The sequence below is a fragment of the Siphateles boraxobius genome, unplaced genomic scaffold, assembly GCF_051911475.1.
Source record: "Siphateles boraxobius isolate OS27281-9 unplaced genomic scaffold, OSU_SipBor_1 25, whole genome shotgun sequence".
NCBI lineage: Eukaryota > Metazoa > Chordata > Actinopteri > Cypriniformes > Leuciscidae > Siphateles > Siphateles boraxobius.
Genome location: NW_027508866.1, coordinates 34,537,501 through 34,558,992, shown reverse-complemented (window position 1 = coordinate 34,558,992; position 21,492 = coordinate 34,537,501). Strand labels below are relative to the sequence as shown.

The following is a 21,492-nucleotide window of genomic DNA, read 5'->3' as shown; positions in this document are numbered from 1 at the left end:
GAACATTTACTAATAGATTTTATCATCAACCTGCATCTGTTAATATTAGTTAATGCACTATGAACATTTTTATTACCATTAACAAAGGTTCAAAAGTGCAGTAAAAATGAATTTCTCAGTTCATGTTAACTAATGCATTAATGTTGACCAATGAGACCTAGTAAAGTGTTACCAGGTTTTTGGTTATTTTCATACTTTTGCTTTAGAAAAATATGTTCCATATATCTATACAAATTTTAGTTTTTAAATATATGTATAAACACACATCAGCTTTTAAAAAAATCAATTTAATGCACAATTGTGTAGTAGTTGGAGAACAGTTCTTCACCACGATTAATATCTCTTAGTGACACAAGAACAACACAGCGCAAAGGTCTGAAACAGAAAGCAAGATGACATTTTCAGAAAATGTCAGAATGTCCTAATAACACTAGCACATGAAATGTTTGGTCTTGCCTTTGAGAATCAGCTCTGTATTTAACATTCGGCAGGAACTGACAGAGCTCAAGAGGAAATCCATCCGGCACGTCAAATTCCTGATAGCAGACATTCGCAGCTTTCTCTGTGGATAACAAGACAGATTATTCTCACAGGTATTTTCTTATATAACTGTGGACAGTAAAACTTTCAATTTTTCAACCTGACTGACCGTTAGAGCAGTTGTTGACGTACTGTCCCACAGCGAGAGGGTTCACCGGATGAGGCGTTAACCAGGAGCTGTCACTCAAACTGAAGGGACCCAACCTGTCCCGTCCACTACACGACCTGTTTTCATCAGTCAACATGTCATTTGTGTCTTTATGTTTTGCACTTCATAATGCACACTGTGAATGAAAGCATTAAAGGGGACCTATTATGGCCTTTTCAAATGTCTAGATTTTGTTTTTGGGCTCTACTAGAATACGTTTTCATTCTTGAATGCTCAAAAAACATTATTTTCCCATATTCTCCATTGTTGCAGCTCCTCTCTTCCCAGTCTGTCAGTAACGCTCTGTTTACTTCCTGTCTCTATGAAGCCCCTCCTTCTGAAGAGCACACTGTGCTCTGATTGGTCGGCTGGATCAGTGTGTTGTGATTTGTCAAGCACTTTAAGCATGTTTGTGAAATGTCCCGCCCCTTACCAAATATATTTTGTTTCTTTTTTTTATTATTGTTATTTCAATTTATATTAACAAAATGTGAAAATGTGTAAAAGAAATTTGTCAAGAACTTGCTGTTGAATTGTGTAATTTTTAAAGTTGAATTTTTTTTAAAAAAAATTAAAAAAAAACTTTCAGGGAGTTCAGAAACACTGACATGATATAGAGAATAACTCCCGCTGGAGGGACTTTGTGCTTTAGAACTTTGCAGAACTTTTTCATGCTTAAATACAACATTACACACTAAAAAAAGACGAATATGGGGGCTAGGAAGAATAGGAGCCCTTTACGCTAGCAGGATGATGATGATGATGATGATGCTCACCGGAACACTATCTTGGAAATGGCTTTGTCATTGCCATCAATCAAAATGCCATCTAAGCATCTGAATACAAATGGATTTCTGATTGACTGAAAAAAGATCGGGTCATCTGCCTGATAGATGGTTCCTGTGATAGAAGAACATCAAAACATAACTCTTAAGAATAATTCCATACGCAACAGACGAATATATCCAACATTAAAAATGTTGGTCTAAAAAATCACTATCAAAACAGACAGAAGTAAATCATAGGATTATAATACATTCAAATATTAATAACAGAGGAAAACTGCAGGACAGAACTAGAATAAACTGACTTTATAAGACACGATAATAAGTATGAAATTGTATAGAGAATATAATTTATATATTATTTGAAAAGAGAAATCATGTATTAACCACAACAACAACAAAAAACTATATATTGTCAATAATTCAGTTTAAAAATATTTAACATTGTTACAAAATGTACATACACATCTATTTTAATGTATTTAATTTATATTTATATATACATACACTCTTTCTGTGAAAAAGTTAAGGTAATAAAAAAACTAAAAAACCTTGAATGTCGTCATTCTATGTATTTTGTTATTATTTAAATAAGATGTCAAGAATGTTTCCGAATAAAAGTGTTACATTGACACATGACGTCATATAAAGAATACCTGGATACATCGCCACGATACTTCCTTTGTGCACGCGCCCGCGCGTGACAAACACTCCTGTTCCCGCGAGCTGCAGAGAGCTGCACTTCCGCTCGGTCACGAAGCCCAGAGTATTCAACATAACTGTACAGGGAGCATCATGCGTTTCACTCTCTACATTCGTGTAAATGTTTTGTTTAGGTTTAGGCAGTAACCGGAGCAGTTCACGTTGATTCTTCAGATCATTTTTCAGTAGTTCAGTGAATAAACACACGAGAGATTCGGACACCTCCTCATCCTGAATTAGCTTGTCTTGGGATCGATCCTTCACATGGCGAAGAGTTCTGGGAGAATAACAAACACGCGGTAATGGTGAAAAAGGCTGTTGCTGACCAAACCTGAAGCGGAGAACAAACTGAACTATACCTCTCGTTTTTCTGCAGATTTAAAGCTATCCAGGGGACAAATCTGTGCCTGTAGGATTTCCATCTGACCTCAAAAGCTTTAAAAAGAGTTTTAATCATAATACTTATTCACATTTGCAGTGGTTTTCAAGCAGCTTTAGCGCTCGAGTTCTTGCACTAGTGAGGTCCGATTCACCAATGAGTCGCTCATTGATGATTCATTTGAACCAAAGCTCCTGTAGATTGCTCGAGTCTTATGGAGAACACTTCATTCATACATAATCAATATGAAGTATTTAAGAATACGGCGATAAGCCGTGGTAATTAACTACTTTTTTCTTCACCGAAATAAGACAAATACCACGCCGGGACTTGGTTCACTGAAACGGACGGATTCGCTAAAAATGAATCGGATCTCTTCAGTCTCCACGAATAATACATGATCGCCGCCTAGCATTTGGGAGACCTGTGCGAGTACATAAACAAATAAAATGTTAAATGTATTTGAACTCTCAAATGTCACGTGTTAATTTATTCGTCATGCTTTAGATTTAAACATTAATTTAATGCCATCAGTCACTGCTTACTGCTCTCTGTAACAATATGAGTTATCTTACTAGTGCAAGAGTGCAAACTCCAGTTCTTATCTAGTTAAAGTATTCTAAGAGGCTCTGGAGAGAAAAAACAAATTATATACACACACATACATACACTGCTGTTCAAAAGTTTGGGATCTGTAAGATTTTTAAAAGAAGTCTCTTCTGCTCATTAAGACTGAATTTATTTGATTAAAAAAACTAATATTGCTATTTAAAAGAACTGTTTTCTGTTTGAATATATTTTAAAGTGAAATTTATTCCTGTGATCAAAGCTGAATTTTCAGCATCATTACTCCAGTTTTCAGTGTCACATGATCCTTCAGAAATCAGTATAATATGATGAAATTACCAATGTTAGAAACCGTTGTGCTGCTTAATATTTTTTATAGCCTGTGATACTTTTTTCAGGATTCTTTGATGAATAAAAAGTTACAAAAGAACAGCATTTATTTAAATATAAATGTGTTGTAACAATATACACTAACGTTCAAAAGCTTGAATTCAGTCATTTTATTTTATTTTTTGAAAGAAATCAATAATTTTATTCAGCAATAATGAGTCAAATTGATTAAAAGTAATAGTACAGATTTATATTGTTATAAAAATATAGCCTATATTTAGACAAAAATGCTGTTATTTTTAACTTTTTATTCATCAGTGAATCCTGACAAAAGTTGAAACATTAGGCAACAACTGTTTCCAGCATTGATAATAAATGATCATATCAGAATGATTTCTGAAAGATCACGTGACACTGAATCAGAATCAGAATCAGAAAGAGCTTTATTGCCAAGTGTGCTTGCACACACAAGGAATTTGTTTTGGTACTGAGGCTTCCAGTGGACATATACAAATACAAATACAACATGAAACATGAAACATAATACTACAAATTATAAGAATAAAAAAAATAAAAATATAAATATGAATATATGAGAATAAAACTATCACAGTTTGGTTTAGTCAGAATAGACATTTTCAGATTTACAGATATGAACCTATTTACAGTGTTTTGAATATTATAAATAAATAAATCTACATATAAGTATCACCTGAGTTGTAGGATATTGCACTAAACAGTGGGAGTATTGCACTTACAGGCATATGCCTGAAAACTGGAGTAATGATGCTGAAAATTCAGCTTTGATCACAGGAATAAATTATATTTTAAAGTAGCCTATTAAAATAGAAAACCGTTATTTTGAATTGTAATAATTTTACAATATTTTTTTCTGTAATTCTAATCAAATAAATGGCGGCTTGATGAGCATAAGAGACTTATTTCAAAATTGTACCGGTCCTGTATGTATGTATCATGTAAGGCTATATTATAGTTTCTATATGTTGCCAGAGTTAAAAGTGTTAACCTAATGTAAACAGGGTTGGTAGTTGGTAGGGTTGGCTTAAATCATGTTTTTTTGTTCGGTCCCCACCATAGACTGTATAAAAATGAAGCAATAAACAAAAAATGCAGCAAAGCTGTAAATGAAGAAAAATGATTAACTAGACCCATCGTACCTGGCCAATTAGAGATAACCTCTGGGTCATTAAGCTCCGCTCACTTCAATCATCGTGCTCTATGTTGCTGCCCGCTTTCTGATTGGAGGACACATAGGGAAGGGGCGTATCCTTTCCGACATACTAGAACGTGATTGGTCCGTCATCAGGCGTCTGCAGGAACAGCAGAGATGGACGTGCTGGTGAACCGCTCCGCCTCGGTTCTGCGTTCATTTCACTAACGGTTAACGTACAGAGTCATCAGCGCGTTTAAATTAAACGGTCGCAGTTCAACTCTTTCCATCATAGGATCTCAAGCCAGCAGAATGGCAGGTGCGGTGGGTGGTGGCAGGGGTTGTGTGACGCTCCGCGGCGCTCAGATCCGAGACCTGCTGGACTCGAAGCACAACGTGCTGTTCGACTGCGACGGCGTGATCTGGAACGGGGAAGCGGCCGTTACCGGGGCTCCGGAGGTGGTCAGTCTGCTCAAGCAGCGGGGGAAACGGGTGTTCTTCGTCACTAACAACTGCACCAGGCCGCGGGAGAACTACGTGCAGAAGTTTAGCCGCCTGGGCTTCACGGACATCGCGGAGGAGGAGATCTTCAGCTCGGCGTACTGCTCCGCCGCGTACCTGCGCGATGTGGCCCGGCTCCAGGGGAAGGTGTTCGTGATCGGCTGCGGCGGGGTGATGAAGGAGCTGCAGGACGCCGGGGTGCCGGTGATGGAGGAGGATGAAGCCGCTGACCGGGAGCCGGGAACCAGCATCTACAACTGCCCTCTGGATCCGGATGTCAAGGCTGTGCTGGTCGGATATGACGAGAACTTCACCTTCATGAAGCTGGCCAAAGCCAGCTGTTACCTGATGGACTCTGAGTGCCTGTTCCTGGCCACCGACCCGGACCCCTGGCACCCGCTGAGAGGAGGCAGGATCACCCCGGGTGAGGCGTTGATGAGGGATGATTTGGGATGTTCAGTGCAGCTCATATGAATATATATATATATATATATATATATATATATATATATATATATATATATATATATATATATATATATATATATATATATATATGATTCAAATCATTCGTATAACGTAGTTCAGGTCACATTTCTTCTCAAAACCCGTAAGTGGAAAAGTTAAGGAGCTAATACACACTGCTACCAATTATATATACATAATGTGTGTGTGTATATATACATTAAATATATATTGCTAAATGTAAATTAATAAATGTATGTATATATATATATATATATATATATATATATATATATATATATATATATATAAAATAAGAAAGTAGTCTATTTGAACCAAGATTTTAAACACCTTTTCCACCTAAAGTCTCATTGCTGTAATACAATAAAAAATATGAATAATAATGCTTTTTTTATATCAGCAATCAATTAAAGGCAGAATTTAAATTATAATAGTTATAGGTGTAAATGTGCTTAATTGTCTTTAAAATACACAATGCAAGCAAAATATTGGGTTCTCACAGTCCCGGAAAACCTTAAAAATATGCAAAATAACAGAAATCCGTTCTAAGGGTTACATCTGTTATTAGGATTCCTTATTCAGTCATAACTACTGGAAAAATCATTGGAAAAACCAGGGAAATCTATTGGTCAGAAAGTTTGGAAACCTTAAAATAACTTTCCTAGTTTTTCTTTTTTTTTTTTAAAGCCAGTCATTTTTCAGTGTGATTGAGCATGAACAGAGCTGTTGTTCAGGGTTGAAATGACTCTCGAAGTGTTTCATTGTGCGGGTGATTCAGCGATCTACAATAGCAGTGTGTAATGTGCCCGGCAGGTTCTGGCAGTCTCACGGCGGCTCTGGAGACGGCCAGCGGCAGGAAGGCCACGGTCATCGGGAAGCCCAGCCGCTTCATGTTCGAATGCATCGCCAGTCAGTTTGACCTGGATCCGGATCGCTCGCTGATGGTCGGCGACCGCTTGGAGACGGATATTCTGTTCGGCAGCAACTGTGGGCTCTCCACCGTCCTCACGCTCACGGGCGTCTCCACGCTGGAGGAGGCGCACAGATACAGGGACAGCGAGGAGCCGGGGCAGAAGGACTGCGTGCCCGATTACGTGGTGGAGTCCGTGGCCGATTTCCTGGAGGCTCTGGAGGAGTAAAACACACACACACACCACGACTGTATCCGCAGTTTCAATCCCGATGCTGTTTCTCAACATGTGCGGTTAAGTGTCTCCACAGCCTGGTTAATAACAACATCACCCCATGAATAGTCACGCGTCTGTCATGAATGTGTTTGAGACACCGGACGCTCACCTTAAATGTTCTGCTGAAGTGTGAGTAAATGATGACAGAGTTCTACTTAAATATACTATTTCAAAATATTTCTCCCATATTCTTTTTTTTTTTTAAAGATGGTAATATTTAAGGGGATTTTATTTTATTTTTTGAAAAAATATTACTTAAATTAAGAATATTTAAAATAAAATAAAAAATAATGAAATGGAAATGAAATCCCCTTAAATATCATAAACTTTCTTAAATAAAATAACACACACAAAAATAAATGAAATAAAATCCCTTTTAATTAATACCTGAAGAAGGGTATTAGAATTAGGGTATATAGAAGAGGTTTTTATTTTTTTTATTTCGATTTGATTTTGTGTTATTGTATTATTGAATGGTTGCATAGAATAAATAAATCCATACACTGTAGGTTTGGGGTGGGAGTAAATTATGACTGAATTCTACTTCAATATACTTCTTAGAAAATAAGATGCCCATAAATCTTTCCTTTCAAAATAAAATATCTTATTTATATATTTTATGGATTTATATAATATTTTATTATTGAAAGGTAATTATATTTTCAGAAGGGTGTGACGAGATCTCGCGATATTAAAACGTGACGATATTTCTCGTCGCGGTGAAAAGCTATCTCGTGATAGCATGACGGAGTTGAGTTTGTGGCAAAACCTTTTACAGTGCTTACATCTATATTGTTCCGTCTTTTACTTCACATGATAATTCATACTCGGAAAGTAGAACTGAAGTGACATTCATTACAAGATGATTAGTTAACTAGAGCTGCATGATGTAGTGAACATTCAGATTTGTGATGGTGCTGCCGCAGAACCAGAGAGAGCCGTTGTCATGTATAAAACAGCTTTTCAGCCATAGAGTATCATTATTTCTATGTTACAAATCTTCATATTGTCTCAGAATTACTGGGATAATAGTTGATGTATAGTAGCGATCCAAATAGAGCAAAATCACCTTTTGAAAGTAACTCAGCGCTTCAAATAACTATCGATTACATCGTTACACCAGTAGGTGGCGACACGTGACTGTTAAAACTGATAAATATCTTTTAATCGTTCATTCAAAAGATTCATCCAGAAACACTGATTCATCCAGTAATGAAACAAGTTAAGTATTTGAGTGAGTCATTGAATCATTCGTTTAAATTATTATTTTTTTCCAGATTAATTAAACATTTTAAATCGACTACAGCAATCTAGTATATTAAATGTTATTTTGGTTAAGGTGTCTATTCAGCATCATGGGAGAATCATGATCTCTGTTTGAAACAAAAACATTTTTATCGATTTATCCAGAATCGTGCAGCTCTAGTTAAAACATTTCAAAACACCCGCATTGTTTTACATTTTGTGACTTTCAGTCAAATATTAGACTAATTTTCCCTTCATATTTTTCATCATTGAAGGTTTCTTTAAAATAATGTTAAAATAGTCTCGTTCTCGTGAACCCATTATCATGCATTGTCACACCCCTAATTTTAAGGGATTGTTTTATTTAATTTATTTTAAAAGGGGGTAATAAATAAGGGGATTATTGTATTATTGAAAGTAATAAATTTAATGTTATTTTATATTATGCAGGAGTAGGGCTGGGTACCGAGTTCGGTACTTTTTAGGTACCGACCGAATTGCCTCGATACTACCGAGTATCGAAACATGTCTTGTTTTTCGGTACCAAGTTTCGGTACCTAAGTGGTTAATCTCGTCAACGTCAGTGAAACAATAAACATAGAGAATGATTGGCTGTGGCGGAAAAACACTAGTTTACGCGGCTGCCCAGAGACGCGTGTGTGTGTGTGTGTGTGTGTGTGTGTGTGTGTGTGTGTGTGTGTGTGTGTGTGTGTGTGTGTGTGTGTGTGTGTGTGTGTGTGTGTGTGTGTGTGTGTGTGTAACCGTCCAACCCATGTGGAAATGATCAAAAGTGTACCTATGTACCCGACTCGATGCCATAAGCACACGATGCAATATTTTCGACAAGATAATTGCTGCCAAGACCGGTAACACGGTAAATCTGATAAGGCACTTAAAAGCGCACAGAATACACTCGAGAGTAGAAAGTTTATCAGCCTTCGACTACAAGAACTGGAGCGCGTCACATATAAACCAAAACTCAGCGTATAGGATACTTGCCTCACAGACATGAGAAATAGTTCTATATATGTTCAAAATATGTCTACTTTTAAACGAAACAATTAGAAATAAATAGTTTGATTACCTAATCCATATAGGCGCGCGCGCGTTCACTACTGCAGGGATGACGAGTCAGCATCGCAAATTCGCAATAATCATCTTTGCAGCCAACACTTTTAGTAAACACTTGTTCATTAATAAACAATTAAAATATCTCCTTGCTATCGTTTCCCGACACATCCATAATAATTAGGCTACTTTTGCCAGTGCTTTGCGCAAGCTTCATGTGTGCTGAGCGCGTGAGGCATATATCCCGCACCCCAGTAGCCTTGGTGCTTTTTTACAGACTCAAAATATGAGTGTAAAAAAGTCAACAAACTGAAAAATAAAAGTTTAATATTATATTGGTATCGAATAAAGTATCGTTCAGGAACCGGTATCGAAGTCAAGGTATCAGTATCGAAAATTTTGTTACGATACCCAGCCCTATGCAGGAGTGTTATCAGACTAATCAATATATAGAGAACAAATGTCTATTAAAGAGATGACGGATCAGAAAGTGTCATTTGTGTGTGAATAAGCAGAATGTGTTTCAATGATTGACTCTGTTTGGACGATTGCACCTGACGCTTGGCTGTGCGATATCCCTAAAATTTGATATCGTAATCTTTCCAAATTTTGACAATAATATGCATCACGATATTTTGTCATTGGCTATAGAATAATTAAAATTGGTCGGGTTTTTGTTTTGTTTTGCCACAATGAAAAAAAAACAACATGATTTGGATAGAACAGCTACTGTTCCAAAGCTCATAAAAAATGTTTAGTGCAAAAAACAAGCCTACTGACCACTCACTTCTTTTTATTAATCTTAATTTACAAAAATATTCGATATTCACAATGTTCTGTAATTTTATATTGTGATTATCATGACAATATCGCTAATATTCAATATATCGACCAGCCCTAATTCTGCTTCACTGTCACTTAATTTTCATAATATACAGGTGCTGGTCATATAATTAGAATATCATCGAAAAGTTGATTTATTTCAGTAATTCCATTCAAAAAGTAAAATTTGGATATTATATTCATTCATTACACACAGATTGATATATTTCAAATGTTTATTTCATTTAATTTTGATGATTAAAACTGACAACTAATGAAAACCCCAAATTCAGGATCTCCAAAAATTAGAATATTACTCAAGACCAAAACAAAAAAAGGATTTTTAGAAATGTTGGCCAACTGAAAAGTATGAGCATGAACAGCACTCAATACTTAGTTGGGCTCCTTTTGCCTGAATTACTGCAGCAATGCGGCGTGGCATGGAGTCGATCAGTCTGTGGCACTGCTCAGGTGTTATGAGAGCCCAGGTTGCTCTGATAGTGCCCTTCAGCTCTTCTGCATTGTTTGGTCTGGCGTATCACATCTTCCTCTTCACAATACCCCATAGATTTTCTATAGGGTTAAGGTCAGGTGAGTTTGCTGGCCAGTTTAGAACAGGGAAACCATGGTCCTTAAACCAGGTACTGGTAGCTTTGGCACTGTGTGCAGGTGCCAAGTCCTGTTGGAAAATGAAATCTGCATCTCCATAAAGTTGGTCAGCTGCAGGAAGCATGAAGTGCTCTAAAACTTCCTGGTAGACGGCTGCGTTGACCTTGGACCTCAGAAAACACAGTGGAGCAACACCAGCAGATGACATGGCACCCCAAACCATCACTGACTGTGGAAACTTTACACTGGACTTCAAGCAACGTGGATTCTGTGCCTCTCCTCTCTTCCTCCAGACTCTGGGACCTTGATTTCCAAAGGAAATGCAAAATTTACTTTCATCAGAGAACATAACTTTGGACCACTCAGCAGCAGTCCAGTCCTTTTTGTCTTTAGACGCTTCTGACGCTGTGTCTTGTTCAAGAGTGGCTTGACACAAGGAATGCGATATTCAGTCCACTCTTTGTGAATCTCCCCCACGTTTTTGAATGGGGTTTGTTTCACAATCCTCTCCAGGGTGCGGTTATCCCTATTGCTTGTACACTTTTTTTCTACCACATCTTTTCCTTCCCTTCGCCTCTCTATTAATGTGCTTGGACACAGAGCGCGGTGAACAGCCAGCCTCTTTAGCAATGACCTTTTGTGTCTTGCCCTCCTTGTGCAAGATGTCAATGGTTATCTTTTGGACAGCTGTCAAGTCATCAGTCTTCCCCATGATTGTGTAGCCTACATAACTAGACTGAGAGACCATTTAAAAAGGTCTTTGCAGGTGTTTTGAGTTAATCAGCTGATTAGAGTGTGGCACCAGGTGTCTTCAATATTGATCCTTTTCACAATATTCTAATTTTCTGAGATACTGATTTTGGTGTTTTCATTAGTTGTCAGTTATAATCATCTTAATTAAAAGGAATGAACACTTGAAATATATCAGTCTATGTGTAATGAATGGATATAATATCCAAATTTCACTTTTTGAATGGAATTGCTGAAATCAACTTTTTGATGATATTCTAATTATATGACCAGCACCAGTAGGTTCATACCCAACAAGCCGTTAGAAGACAATCGAGTAACTCTCCTTGATGCTAACATTAGTTTCTCTTCACCAGTTTCTCATGATGAAGGAAACCGCACTGGTCATTAGTTAGAAAGCACTCTGCAAATCTTAGTAATGGGAAGGTTTTATAGTTGAGGTTAACCAGTGCAAAGGCTAATTCAGTTCTATGTGCCAACTTGTATGTGTATTTATTTTTATTTATTTAATTTGATTAGTGTTGTGTTTGACTGCGATAAGAAATGTTTTTTTGACTACTACTCACTTGTTTGTTGATTGGGTTTCAACTGCCTTTATTGACAAAAGTGACCTTTTTTTTTTACCAAGGTAGTTGGTGTGTTTGAGAGCTGTGTGTTATTTTGACGGTCAGTGGTTCTGCTTCATGTAAAGCTCAAAGCGCAGCGTCTATAACACGTCTGTGTGAAATATAGAAAAAACATCTGCAAAAGTAATGTGCCAAATTAATCCATATAAACCCACTGAATGTGAAATACATATGTAGTGAGCTGAAAACATGTTGTTCTCTAAAAAGGCTTATCTTGCTTTATATTTAGTCAACTGTTTGTTAAAACCTGGACCACATTTTATTATGAAAACTTGGATCCTGAGTGATTTATCGTCATTGTCTTTAGAATCTGTGTCCATAAAAACTTCTGATTCTGGATGGTAATTATAATTAAGGGGAAGCCAAACGTCTGTAAACGCATCTGACGTAAACTGAAATGGTTTGACATTGATTTAAAGCGCTCTATGTGGTGTGAATTAACTTTTTTTAGAAATAAAAAATATGCCTTGTATCTCGTCATCATTATTGTCTGCTCAAGTGTGAACACTTTGATTACTGTAGAAAGTATTCTAGTTTAATTTATGGGGAAACGCTTTGTTTCATTATTTAACAATGAAAAAAAATACTTGTAAAGCATGTTTATACACTTTAGTAACTATGTAACTTTTGGCCCTCTAGTGGTTAAAAAACAAAACCATGCATTATGCGGAAGAACTTTGTTTTGGTTGTGCTTCGGCTTTGTGTGACTATGCGTCATAAAACATTCATTACTAGGCTTAAGAGATATAACCAGTTTAAATGGAAATGACCTCAAGCTGACTAGCTGAAGGCGTGCGTTACTGTAGCTATAGCCATTATACGGTAACGTTACTTGAAAATAAATTCCAGCACAGTGCTACGACAACCATATTGAAATGATCTTCACTATAAATGATGCTTTACAGTGAACTCTGTCAGAGAGCTCTACATATGGCAATTTAGATCTTCAATAAAATACCGTACTCACCTTCTTGAGTAATAGAAACCCATGGCATTCCCACACCATGCGGGTGTCCAAGTAACCGTAGTGGGCAGAGTGGGCAGAAAAAAAGTGGGCAGAGCCCAGCGGAGGGGGGCGTGCACCTGAGACGCATTTGTCTGTATGGAACCTGCCTACGTCACCAACAACCGCTGCATCACGAACCACCCCAAACATCCAATAGGAAAATTCAACTGCAGTAGCCATCGTTCAACCTGAAGAGGGCAGCACTCAGACGTTTTTACACCATATATTGTAGAATTAAAGGGTTAGTTCACCCAAAAATGAAAATGTCGTCATTAATGACTCACCCTCATGTCGTTCCAAGCCCGTAAGACCTCCGTTCATCTTCAGAACACATTTTAAGATATTTTAGATTTAGTCTGAGAGCTTTCTGTCCCTCCATTGAAAATGTATGAACGGTATACTGTCCTTGTCCAGAAAGGAAATAAAGACATCATCAAAGTAGTCCATGTGACATCAGTGGGTTAGTTAGAATGTTTTGAAGCATCAGAAATACATTTTGGTCCAAAAATAACCAAAACGATGACTTTATCCTGCATTGCATTGTCTTCCGGTTCTGTTGTGGATCTGCGTTCACGAGTCCGCAGTGACGCTGCTGACGTAAGACGCTGCTGACGTGTATCTGGTGCGTCCGTGTGTTCGGGTTCAAATAAATATGGCTGGGCAAAAAAATGCAAGTCTTCCCCTGTGTGGAAATCCTTAGACATATTTGCAAAGATTGTTTTTGTTTACAGCGTGCGTCTCCCTCAGACTGTAAACGAAGCTCGGGCGCACCAGACACACGTCAGCAGCGTCTTACGTCAGCAGACTCATGAACGCGGATTGACAACAGAACCGGAAGACAATACAATGCTGAATAAAGTCGTAGTTTTGGTTATTTTTGGACCAAAATGTATTTCCGATGCTTCAAAAAATTCTAACTAACCCACTGATGTCACATGGACTACTTTGATGATGTCTTTATTTCCTTTCTGGACAAGGACAGTATACCGTTCATACATTTTCAATGGAGGGACAGAAAACTCTCGGACTAAATCTAAAATATCTTAAAATGTGTTCTGAAGATGAACGGAGGTCTTACGGGCTTGGAACGACATGAGGGGGAGTCATTAATGACATAATTTTCATTTTTTGGGTGAACTAACCCTTTAAAACACTTTAAACCCTAATGTCAAAAAATTTACTGGAATCAATGAACAGCATTTATGAAGCTCCATTCTTACAGATCATTAACTAAAAAAAGTTGTTTAAGTGTTTAGTTACCCTTTAATGTACAGTGAACAAACAAGAACAAACTACCGTTATTTGTATTTTTTGTAAATCTACCCTTACAAAGATTAAGAAATGCTGTAAAATATGTTGCGCATTCATTGTGTGTGTGTGTATATGTATATATATATATGAATTTGTAAATATCTGTCTTGACTCAGAAGACTGTTTTTTTATTATTATAGACCCTTGTTTCAATAGAAACATTCAAAGTACCTTCATCAATCACACTAACAGCTATTTAATTAAACCATAACTCAATATGTGCTGTTGATATGTTTAAAACTTTTGACCATAAGGTAAAAATATTGATAATGTGCCTTTCTCATACTCAAACCATTACAAACATAATATATAAAACTTACTACAAAGTATATTTTAAAGCATGAGAAATATAAAAAAAAATCTTTATTTTGTTGTAAGAAAGCGGTTACAAAGCATTAAACAAAATGTGTTCAAGACTAGTAACTACATATGCAAGTAAACCTAGTTAATCAAGTTAATGTAGAAAAACATGCAAACAGAAGAAGGGGTTGCACTTTATTTTAAGGATGTTGTTACAGTATAATTACACAAGTAAGTACTTAGTAGTAATTATGCAAAATTGACTTATTACTATAGTAAGTTCATATAACGTGTAACTATGTCACCTTATAATAAAGTGTTACAGAAGAAAGTAAATGCATCCTTTAGGATCTTTCAGTGGAGTTTTACACATTTATGATGCATTATATCCTCTGATTCTGTTCAAACAGCAGAACCGTATTTAAGACTTTTCCTTGGTTTTGACAGCATCATTTTCAGTAATCTCTCCAGCTTGGGTTTTGCACAGTATCTCTTGTTTTTGACATGCAATCTGAAACGGGAGGTTTATGATTGACACATGGGCTATTCTCTGCTTTAATGATCCTTCAGAAATTCATAATTCAGAAGACATGAAATATAAATAACTCACACAAGAGCATCAATCGCACACACTCCTTGGTGAGTCTGGACGTCGTATTTGGTGACCTTCTGCAGAACTTCAAGAGGAAACTTTATAGTCGTTTCAACACAACATTTGGGTGTGGCACCTAAAAATCAAAACCAAAACAATATCCACCACTAACACTGATAAATGCAATAAGACATGAATACCTCTGAAATGTGCAGCATACAGAATATTGATGCATTCCTATGAAAGACCAAAAGATTAATTCCTGCAGTGTAAAAAAAAAAAATCACTTATCTTGAATATAAATAAATATATATACATATATATATGTGTGTGTGTGTGTATATATCAATCTATGTGTGTGTGTGTGTGTGTGTAATATATATATATATTTACATAAACACACACACACAAAATATATACAAATATATATATAAAAAAATGTAATGCAAAACTATCCATCCTTAATCTTAATCTGAATCAAATGAATGTGAATTTGCAGTAACCCTAAGTATTACCTTGAACGGCGCTGAAGGTGATGGACAGTAAAATCGCGAGCACTACGAGCTCCATCTGAAGATCCGTGAGATTCCCTGTGTATCCTGCAAGATCTGAGACTGATCAGTCTTATATGTGCTGTTAAAGCTCCTCCTATTACAGCACGAGATGATGATGATCGGCTTGTGTGACAGACTATAAACACTGAACTTTTCTGCTACATTCAGCCTCAAGAGTGCTTTTCATTCATGCGTTCAAAAACAGAGATCTGTAGTGTATGAAACAATCATTTATTCAATCACCTAAAAACAGCATATAATTTACATTAAATAAAATTACAACCAACAATAAGAATTAAATTAAAACTGCTTAAAATCACTGTAGTTTTCACTGTAACTACATTAAAATTTCAGATTTACATAAAAAAAAAAAAAATGGATAGCAGCATCAAGAACATTTGTAGTTTCATTCTCCACAGTTTCATGCATCTGAAAGACAGAGAGAGACAAGAAATGCATTTGATTAAATAAGTAAATTCACTCAAAACTGCATTCCAAACTGTTTTTATAATGAGTTTGGGCTGTCAAACTGCAAAAATGCAGAAAAACGCAGCACAAAATTGGATTTGTGTGAAAATTTTCAGCATATAATAAACTAAAAATGATCTTTATCCACTCGCACAGCATCATATGAAGTTGCATTCAGTTTGAGCGCACATTTTTGGTCACTACACTGGAGGGCACTTTGGATCTTCTTTTGTGTTTAAGGGAGTCATATGGGTTGTTCATGGATGAAAGACTTTGAAAAGAGTTAAGAAACATAATAAAGATTGAATCCGGACTCACCCGTCCTCTTCCACGAGCTCAAGGGTTTGCCGGAGGGGACTTGGATCTGTTCTTGGCTCTGCTGGAAGTGCTGAGAAAGACATAAGATTTGAAACAACATGTAAAGAGTTGAAATCGCAGCCGGTGAAAATTCCAGTCTAGTGAACATCTGAGTTCACTTGGGTAAATCACTTGGATGAACCTTTGTCTGAACAAAAACAAACACACATCAAAATGTCAATCCACAAGCTCTTCACCTCACAATATCAAGGTGGCATTTTCCCTAAAGCACAGAAATGAGTCTTTTCTGGCTGGAAAACAGTCCGTTACGCAATCGTGTTGAAATACTGTGTGAATTTGTTTGAACAACAGGATTAAGCAGATAAAACCGAAACTAAAATAACAAAGAAACATTATACAGATCAGTGTTATTATCGTAGAAATATTATATATTTTATATATTAAAAACTTGTTGCTTGGAATAAAATTAAAACTAGCTGTATGTTGTACCGGTATTTTGTTTCAGTTAGCGTATATATTTTATTTAAATTGAAGTGCTAAAATAACTAAAACTAAAAAAAAAAGTTCAAATTAACAAAACTATGTAGACACAGTTCAAAACTAAACTAATTAAATTAAAGTGAAAACAGAAAAATAAAGTCTAAATCAAAATATATAAAAAATAATGTGGTACTAAATAACAGTTTGTTTAATAAATTATTAAACACAAACAAACAAAAATAATAATTTTGCATATTAGTTTTTGCATATTACAATTAATCATTATACTATTTAAGCTTATAAATAGTATAAGTATATACTTTTTATTTATTTATTTTATTTTCACAGTGTATATGTATTTTTTTTATTATTTTCTTTATTTTAACAGTCTTTTTTTCCCTTCCTTAGTGATATATATCTGAAACGTCAAATAGCAGGTTCCCACTGTGACAACTTACCCCATATAGTGTGACAACATGCCCTGGGGGTGTTGCCCATAAAGGTGCAAATGTTATAATAGCTTTATTTAATTTTTCTCCAAGTCTAAGCTTGAGGTTGATGTGTATACAAACTGAATAAAAACATATATATAAACCCACCCAGAGAAATACTGACTGGAGTAAAAAGTGTGCCGGTCTATATTATCTTCTATATGTTCTTTGTGTTTGTACCTGTTGGATCTGCTGGATTTCCCTCATGGCCAGTCGTATGGACGGGTAGAGTCGAGGGAACGGCCTGCTCTCGTGGTTCGGGTTGTCGTCCTTGTGCTCCGTCTGTGCGGCCTCGACCCGTCTGCGTCGGTCAGATATGCGTTTGAGCACCGGGGGTTTGTGCGACTCAACGTTTGAGTTTCCTCCTGGCGGCAGGAAGAGTCTCTGCATCTGTACATGCACTTTATTTGAACACGTGTCCATGTCCTCAGCGCTGCTCTCCGATGATGATAATGATGAAAGAGCTTTGAGCTCCTCATAATCTGGCTCCCGATCACACATCTGTAGACACACACACACACACCACACTCCATCTTTATACCACACAAAAGAGTAGTGAAAGCCCTTCCACGAGTGAAGCACACCTACCTGACCACAGGCCACCGTGAGCAGCTCCATGAAGGGCTTGATGCCCACCTCACTGTGGTACTGGACCAGGTCTGTGAGAGAGGAATGAGCCCGGTCCTCCCCGAGAATCACATACTTCCCATTGGTCTGTATCTCCACCATGTAGTGACGGCAACGATCGACACCCCTGTTATAGAGAAACAGTACCAGCAGACATGTTTTTAATAAATTAATAAAATTAGCAACAATAATTAAACAAACAACATAAAACTAGAAAAAGTTCGTCGAGACAAACTTTAAGTTGGCTTTTGAAAGTTTGGACCAGAAAGTTTAAAGAAGTTTAAAGTAGTTTAAAGTTTACATTCGTTTAAAATGTAAATTAGTGTGAAGTTTAAAGTAGTTTGAAGTTTAAATTAGTTTATAGTTTAAATTAGTTTAAAGTTTAAATGTTTAAATTAGTTTAAAGTTAAAAGTAGTTAGAAGTTTAAATTAGTTTAAAGTTTAAAGTAGATTGAAGTTTAAATTAGTTTATAGTTTAAATTAGTTTAAAGTTTAAATTTAGTTTGAATTTTAAAGTAGTTTGAAGTTTATATTAGTTGCTAGGGTGTTCTGGGTGGTTGCTAGGGTGTTCTGGGTGGTTGCTATGGTGTTGCTAGGGTGTTTCAAGGTATTTTGGGTGGTTGCTATGGTGTTGCTAGGGTATTTTAAGGTATTTTGGGTGGTTGCTAGGGTGTTCTGGGTGGTTGCTATGGTGTTGCTAGGGTGTTCTAGGGTATTTTGGGTGGTTGCTATGGTGTTGCTAGGGTGATTTAAGGTATTTTGGGTGGTTGTTATGGTGTTCTGGGTGGTTGCTAGGCAGTTGCTAGGGTGTTCTGGTGGTTGCTAGGGTGTAGCTAGGGTGTTCTAGGGTATTTTGGGTGGTTGCTATGGTGTTGCTAGGGTGATTTAAGGTATTTTGGGTGGTTGCTAGGGTGTTCTGGGTGGTTGCTAGGCAGTTGCTAGGGTGTTCTGGGAGTTGCTAGGCAGTTGCTAGGGTGTTCTAGGGTATTTTGGGTGGTTGTTAGGGTGTTCTGGGTGGTTGCTAGGCAGTTGCTAGGGTGTTCTAGGGTATTTTGGGTGGTTGCTATGGTGTTGCTAGGGTGTTTTAAGGTATTTTGGGTGGTTGCTTGGGTGTTCTGGGTGGTTGCTATGGTGTTGCTAGGGTGTTCTACGCTATTTAGGATGGTTGCTAGGGTGTTCTAGGCTATTTTGGGTGGTTGCTATGGTGTTGCTAGGGTGTTTTAAGGTATTTTGGGTGGTTGCTAGGCAGTTGCTAGGGTGTTCTGGGTGGTTGCTATGGTGTTGCTAGGGTATTCTATGGTGTTTTGGATGGTTGTTATGGTGTTGCTAGGGTGTTGTATGGTATTTTGGGTGGTTGCTAGGCAGTTGCTAGGGTGTTCTGGGTGGTTGCTATGGTGAACTATTTGTGAATTTAAAAGATTTTGGGTGGTAAAGATTAGCTAGAAAGAAAGAAAGAAATAAGAAAGATTAGTTGGAAAGAAAGAAAGAAAGATTAGTTAGAAAGAAAGAAAGAAAGAAAGAAAGAAGAAAGAAGAAAGATTAGTTAGAAAGAAAGAAAGAATTAGTTAGAAAGAAAGATTAGTTAGAAAGAAAGAAAGAAAGAAGAAAGATTAGTTAGAAAGAAAGAAAGAAAGAAAGAAGAAAGATTAGTTAGAAAGAAAGAAAGAAAAAGAAAGAAAGAAAGAAAGATGAGTTAGAAAGAAAGAAAGAAAGAAAGAAGAAAGATTAGTTAGAAAGAAAGAAAGAAAGAAGAAAGATTAGTTAGAAAGAAAGAAGAAAGATTAGCTAGAAAGAAAGAAAGAAGAAAGATTAGTTAGAAAGAAAGAAAGAAAGAATTAAATAAGAAAGAAAGATTAGTTAGAAAGAAAGAAAGAAAGAAAGAAAGAAAGAAGAAAGATTAGTTAGAAAGAAAGAAAGAATTAGTTAGAAAGAAAGATTAGTTAGAAAGAAAGAAAGAAGAAAGATTAGTTAGAAAGAAAGAAAGAAAGAAAGAAAGAAAGAAAGAAGAAAGATTAGTTAGAAAGAAAGAAAGAATTAGTTAGAAAGAAAGATTAGTTAGAAAGAAAGAAAGAAAGATTAGTTAGAAAGAAAGAAAGAAAGAAAGAAAGAAAGAAAGAAAGAAAGAAAGAAGAAAGATTAGTTAGAAAGAAAGAAAGAAATAAAGAAAGAAGAAATATTAGTTAGAAAGAAAGAAAGAAAGAAGAAATATTAGTTAGAAAGAAAGAAAGAAAGAAAGAAAGAAAGAAAGAAAGAAAGAAGAAAGATTAGTTAGAAAGAAAGAAAGAAAGAAAGAAGAAATATTAGTTAGAAAGAAAGAAAGAAAGAAAGAAGAAAGATTAGTTAGAAAGAAAGAAAGAATTAGTTAGAAAGAAAGATTAGTTAGAAAGAAAGAAAGAAAGAAAGAAAGAAAGAAGAAAGATTAGTTAGAAAGAAAGAAAGAAAGAAAGAAAGAAAGAAAAAAGATTAGTTAGAAAGAAAGAAAGAAAGAAAGAAAGAAAGAAAGAAAGAAAGAAAAAAGATTAGTTAGAAAGAAAGAAAGAAGAAAGATTAGTTAGAAAGAAAGAAAGAAAGAAAGAAGAAAGATTAGTTAGAAAGAAAGAAAGAAAAAGTAAAAAAGAAAGAAAGAAAGAAAGAAAGAAAGAAGAAAGATTAGTTAGAAAGAAAGAAAGATTAGTTAGAAAGAAAGAAAGAAAGATTAGTTAGAAAGAAAGAAAGAAAGAAAGAAAGAAAGAAGAAAGATTAGTTAGAAAGAAAGAAAGAAAGAAAGAAGAAATATTAGTTAGAAAGAAAGAAAGAAAGAAAGAAGAAAGATTAGTTAGAAAGAAAGAAAGAATTAGTTAGAAAGAAAGATTAGTTAGAAAGAAAGAAAGAAAGAAAGAAGAAAGATTAGTTAGAAAGAAAGAAAGAAAGAAAGAAAGAAAGAAAGAAGAAAGATTAGTTAGAAAGAAAGAAAGAAATAAAGAAAGAAGAAATATTAGTTAGAAAGAAAGAAAGAAAGAAGAAATATTAGTTAGAAAGAAAGAAAGAAAGAAAGAAAGAAAGAAGAAAGATTAGTTAGAAAGAAAGAAAGAAAGAAAGAAGAAATATTAGTTAGAAAGAAAGAAAGAAAGAAAGAAGAAAGATTAGTTAGAAAGAAAGAAAGAATTAGTTAGAAAGAAAGAAAGAAAGAAAGAAGAAAGATTAGTTAGAAAGAAAGAAAGAAAGAAAGAAAGAAAGAAAGAAAGAAAAAAGATTAGTTAGAAAGAAAGAAAGAAAGAAAGAAAGAAAGAAAGAAAGAAAGAAAGAAAGAAAGAAAGAAAAAAGATTAGTTAGAAAGAAAGAAAGAAGAAAGATTAGTTAGAAAGAAAGAAAGAAAGAAAGAAGAGAGATTAGTTAGAAAGAAAGAAAGAAAAAGTAAAAAAGAAAGAAAGAAAGAAAGAAAGAAAGAAG

General features: G+C 35.7%; 4 protein-coding genes and 1 long non-coding RNA gene across 5 annotated transcripts in view; 2 read left to right on the top strand and 3 right to left on the bottom strand.

Moving 5' to 3' along the window:
- Positions 1–268: 268 nt before the first annotated feature.
- Positions 269–2,701, bottom strand: setd9 (SET domain containing 9). The gene is made up of 6 exons (XM_077243750.1): positions 2,535–2,701; positions 2,130–2,452; positions 1,465–1,588; positions 650–765; positions 457–562; positions 269–375 (listed from the first exon to the last, which is right to left on the bottom strand). The coding sequence occupies exons 1-6, from the start codon at positions 2,630–2,632 to the stop codon at positions 288–290; spliced, it is 855 nt and encodes a 284-aa protein (XP_077099865.1). The 5' UTR covers positions 2,633–2,701; the 3' UTR covers positions 269–287.
- A 2,075-nt stretch (positions 2,702–4,776) lies between these two features.
- On the top strand, positions 4,777–7,409 carry pdxp (pyridoxal (pyridoxine, vitamin B6) phosphatase). The gene is made up of 2 exons (XM_077243749.1): positions 4,777–5,547; positions 6,423–7,409. Exons 1-2 carry the CDS (start codon positions 4,935–4,937, stop codon positions 6,746–6,748), a joined length of 939 nt encoding a protein of 312 aa, XP_077099864.1. The 5' UTR covers positions 4,777–4,934; the 3' UTR covers positions 6,749–7,409.
- A 1,032-nt stretch (positions 7,410–8,441) lies between these two features.
- On the top strand, positions 8,442–12,388 carry LOC143750565 (uncharacterized). The gene is made up of 2 exons (XR_013207176.1): positions 8,442–8,503; positions 9,547–12,388. It is a non-coding gene; the product is annotated as an uncharacterized LOC143750565 (long non-coding RNA).
- Positions 12,389–14,564: 2,176 nt separating this feature from the next.
- On the bottom strand, positions 14,565–15,790 carry ccl27b (chemokine (C-C motif) ligand 27b). The gene is made up of 3 exons (XM_077243711.1): positions 15,641–15,790; positions 15,144–15,261; positions 14,565–15,044 (listed from the first exon to the last, which is right to left on the bottom strand). Exons 1-3 carry the CDS (start codon positions 15,693–15,695, stop codon positions 14,936–14,938), a joined length of 282 nt encoding a protein of 93 aa, XP_077099826.1. The 5' UTR covers positions 15,696–15,790; the 3' UTR covers positions 14,565–14,935.
- Positions 15,791–15,891: 101 nt separating this feature from the next.
- Positions 15,892–21,492, bottom strand: part of LOC143750563 (myosin-IIIb) — a 59,317-nt gene continuing 53,716 nt past the window's right edge. Inside the window, exons 27-30 of the mRNA XM_077243710.1 lie at positions 18,025–18,190; positions 17,617–17,937; positions 16,466–16,535; positions 15,892–16,108 (exon numbers count right to left, since the gene is read on the bottom strand). Coding sequence (XP_077099825.1) covers positions 16,101–16,108; positions 16,466–16,535; positions 17,617–17,937; positions 18,025–18,190 — 565 coding nt within the window. The 3' untranslated portion in view covers positions 15,892–16,100. The remainder of the gene's footprint in view (positions 16,109–16,465; positions 16,536–17,616; positions 17,938–18,024; positions 18,191–21,492) is intronic.

Excerpts from the sequence above, each read along its gene's own strand:
- setd9 (XM_077243750.1), bottom strand. The coding sequence starts at position 2,632 with ATGATTAAAACTCTTTTTAAAGCTTTTGAGGTCAGATGGAAATCCTAC. Across the intron at positions 563-649 it reads CGTCAACAACTGCTCTAACG|AGAAAGCTGCGAATGTCTGC; the intron begins GTCAGTCAGGTT and ends TGTTATCCACAG. Across the intron at positions 376-456 it reads TACAGAGCTGATTCTCAAAG|ACCTTTGCGCTGTGTTGTTC; the intron begins GCAAGACCAAAC and ends TTTCTGTTTCAG.
- pdxp (XM_077243749.1), top strand. The coding sequence starts at position 4,935 with ATGGCAGGTGCGGTGGGTGGTGGCAGGGGTTGTGTGACGCTCCGCGGC. Across the intron at positions 5,548-6,422 it reads AGGAGGCAGGATCACCCCGG|GTTCTGGCAGTCTCACGGCG; the intron begins GTGAGGCGTTGA and ends TGTGCCCGGCAG.
- ccl27b (XM_077243711.1), bottom strand. The coding sequence starts at position 15,695 with ATGGAGCTCGTAGTGCTCGCGATTTTACTGTCCATCACCTTCAGCGCC. Across the intron at positions 15,262-15,640 it reads CACCTTCAGCGCCGTTCAAG|GTGCCACACCCAAATGTTGT; the intron begins GTAATACTTAGG and ends TTTGATTTTTAG. Across the intron at positions 15,045-15,143 it reads TGTGCGATTGATGCTCTTGT|ATTGCATGTCAAAAACAAGA; the intron begins GTGAGTTATTTA and ends CTCCCGTTTCAG.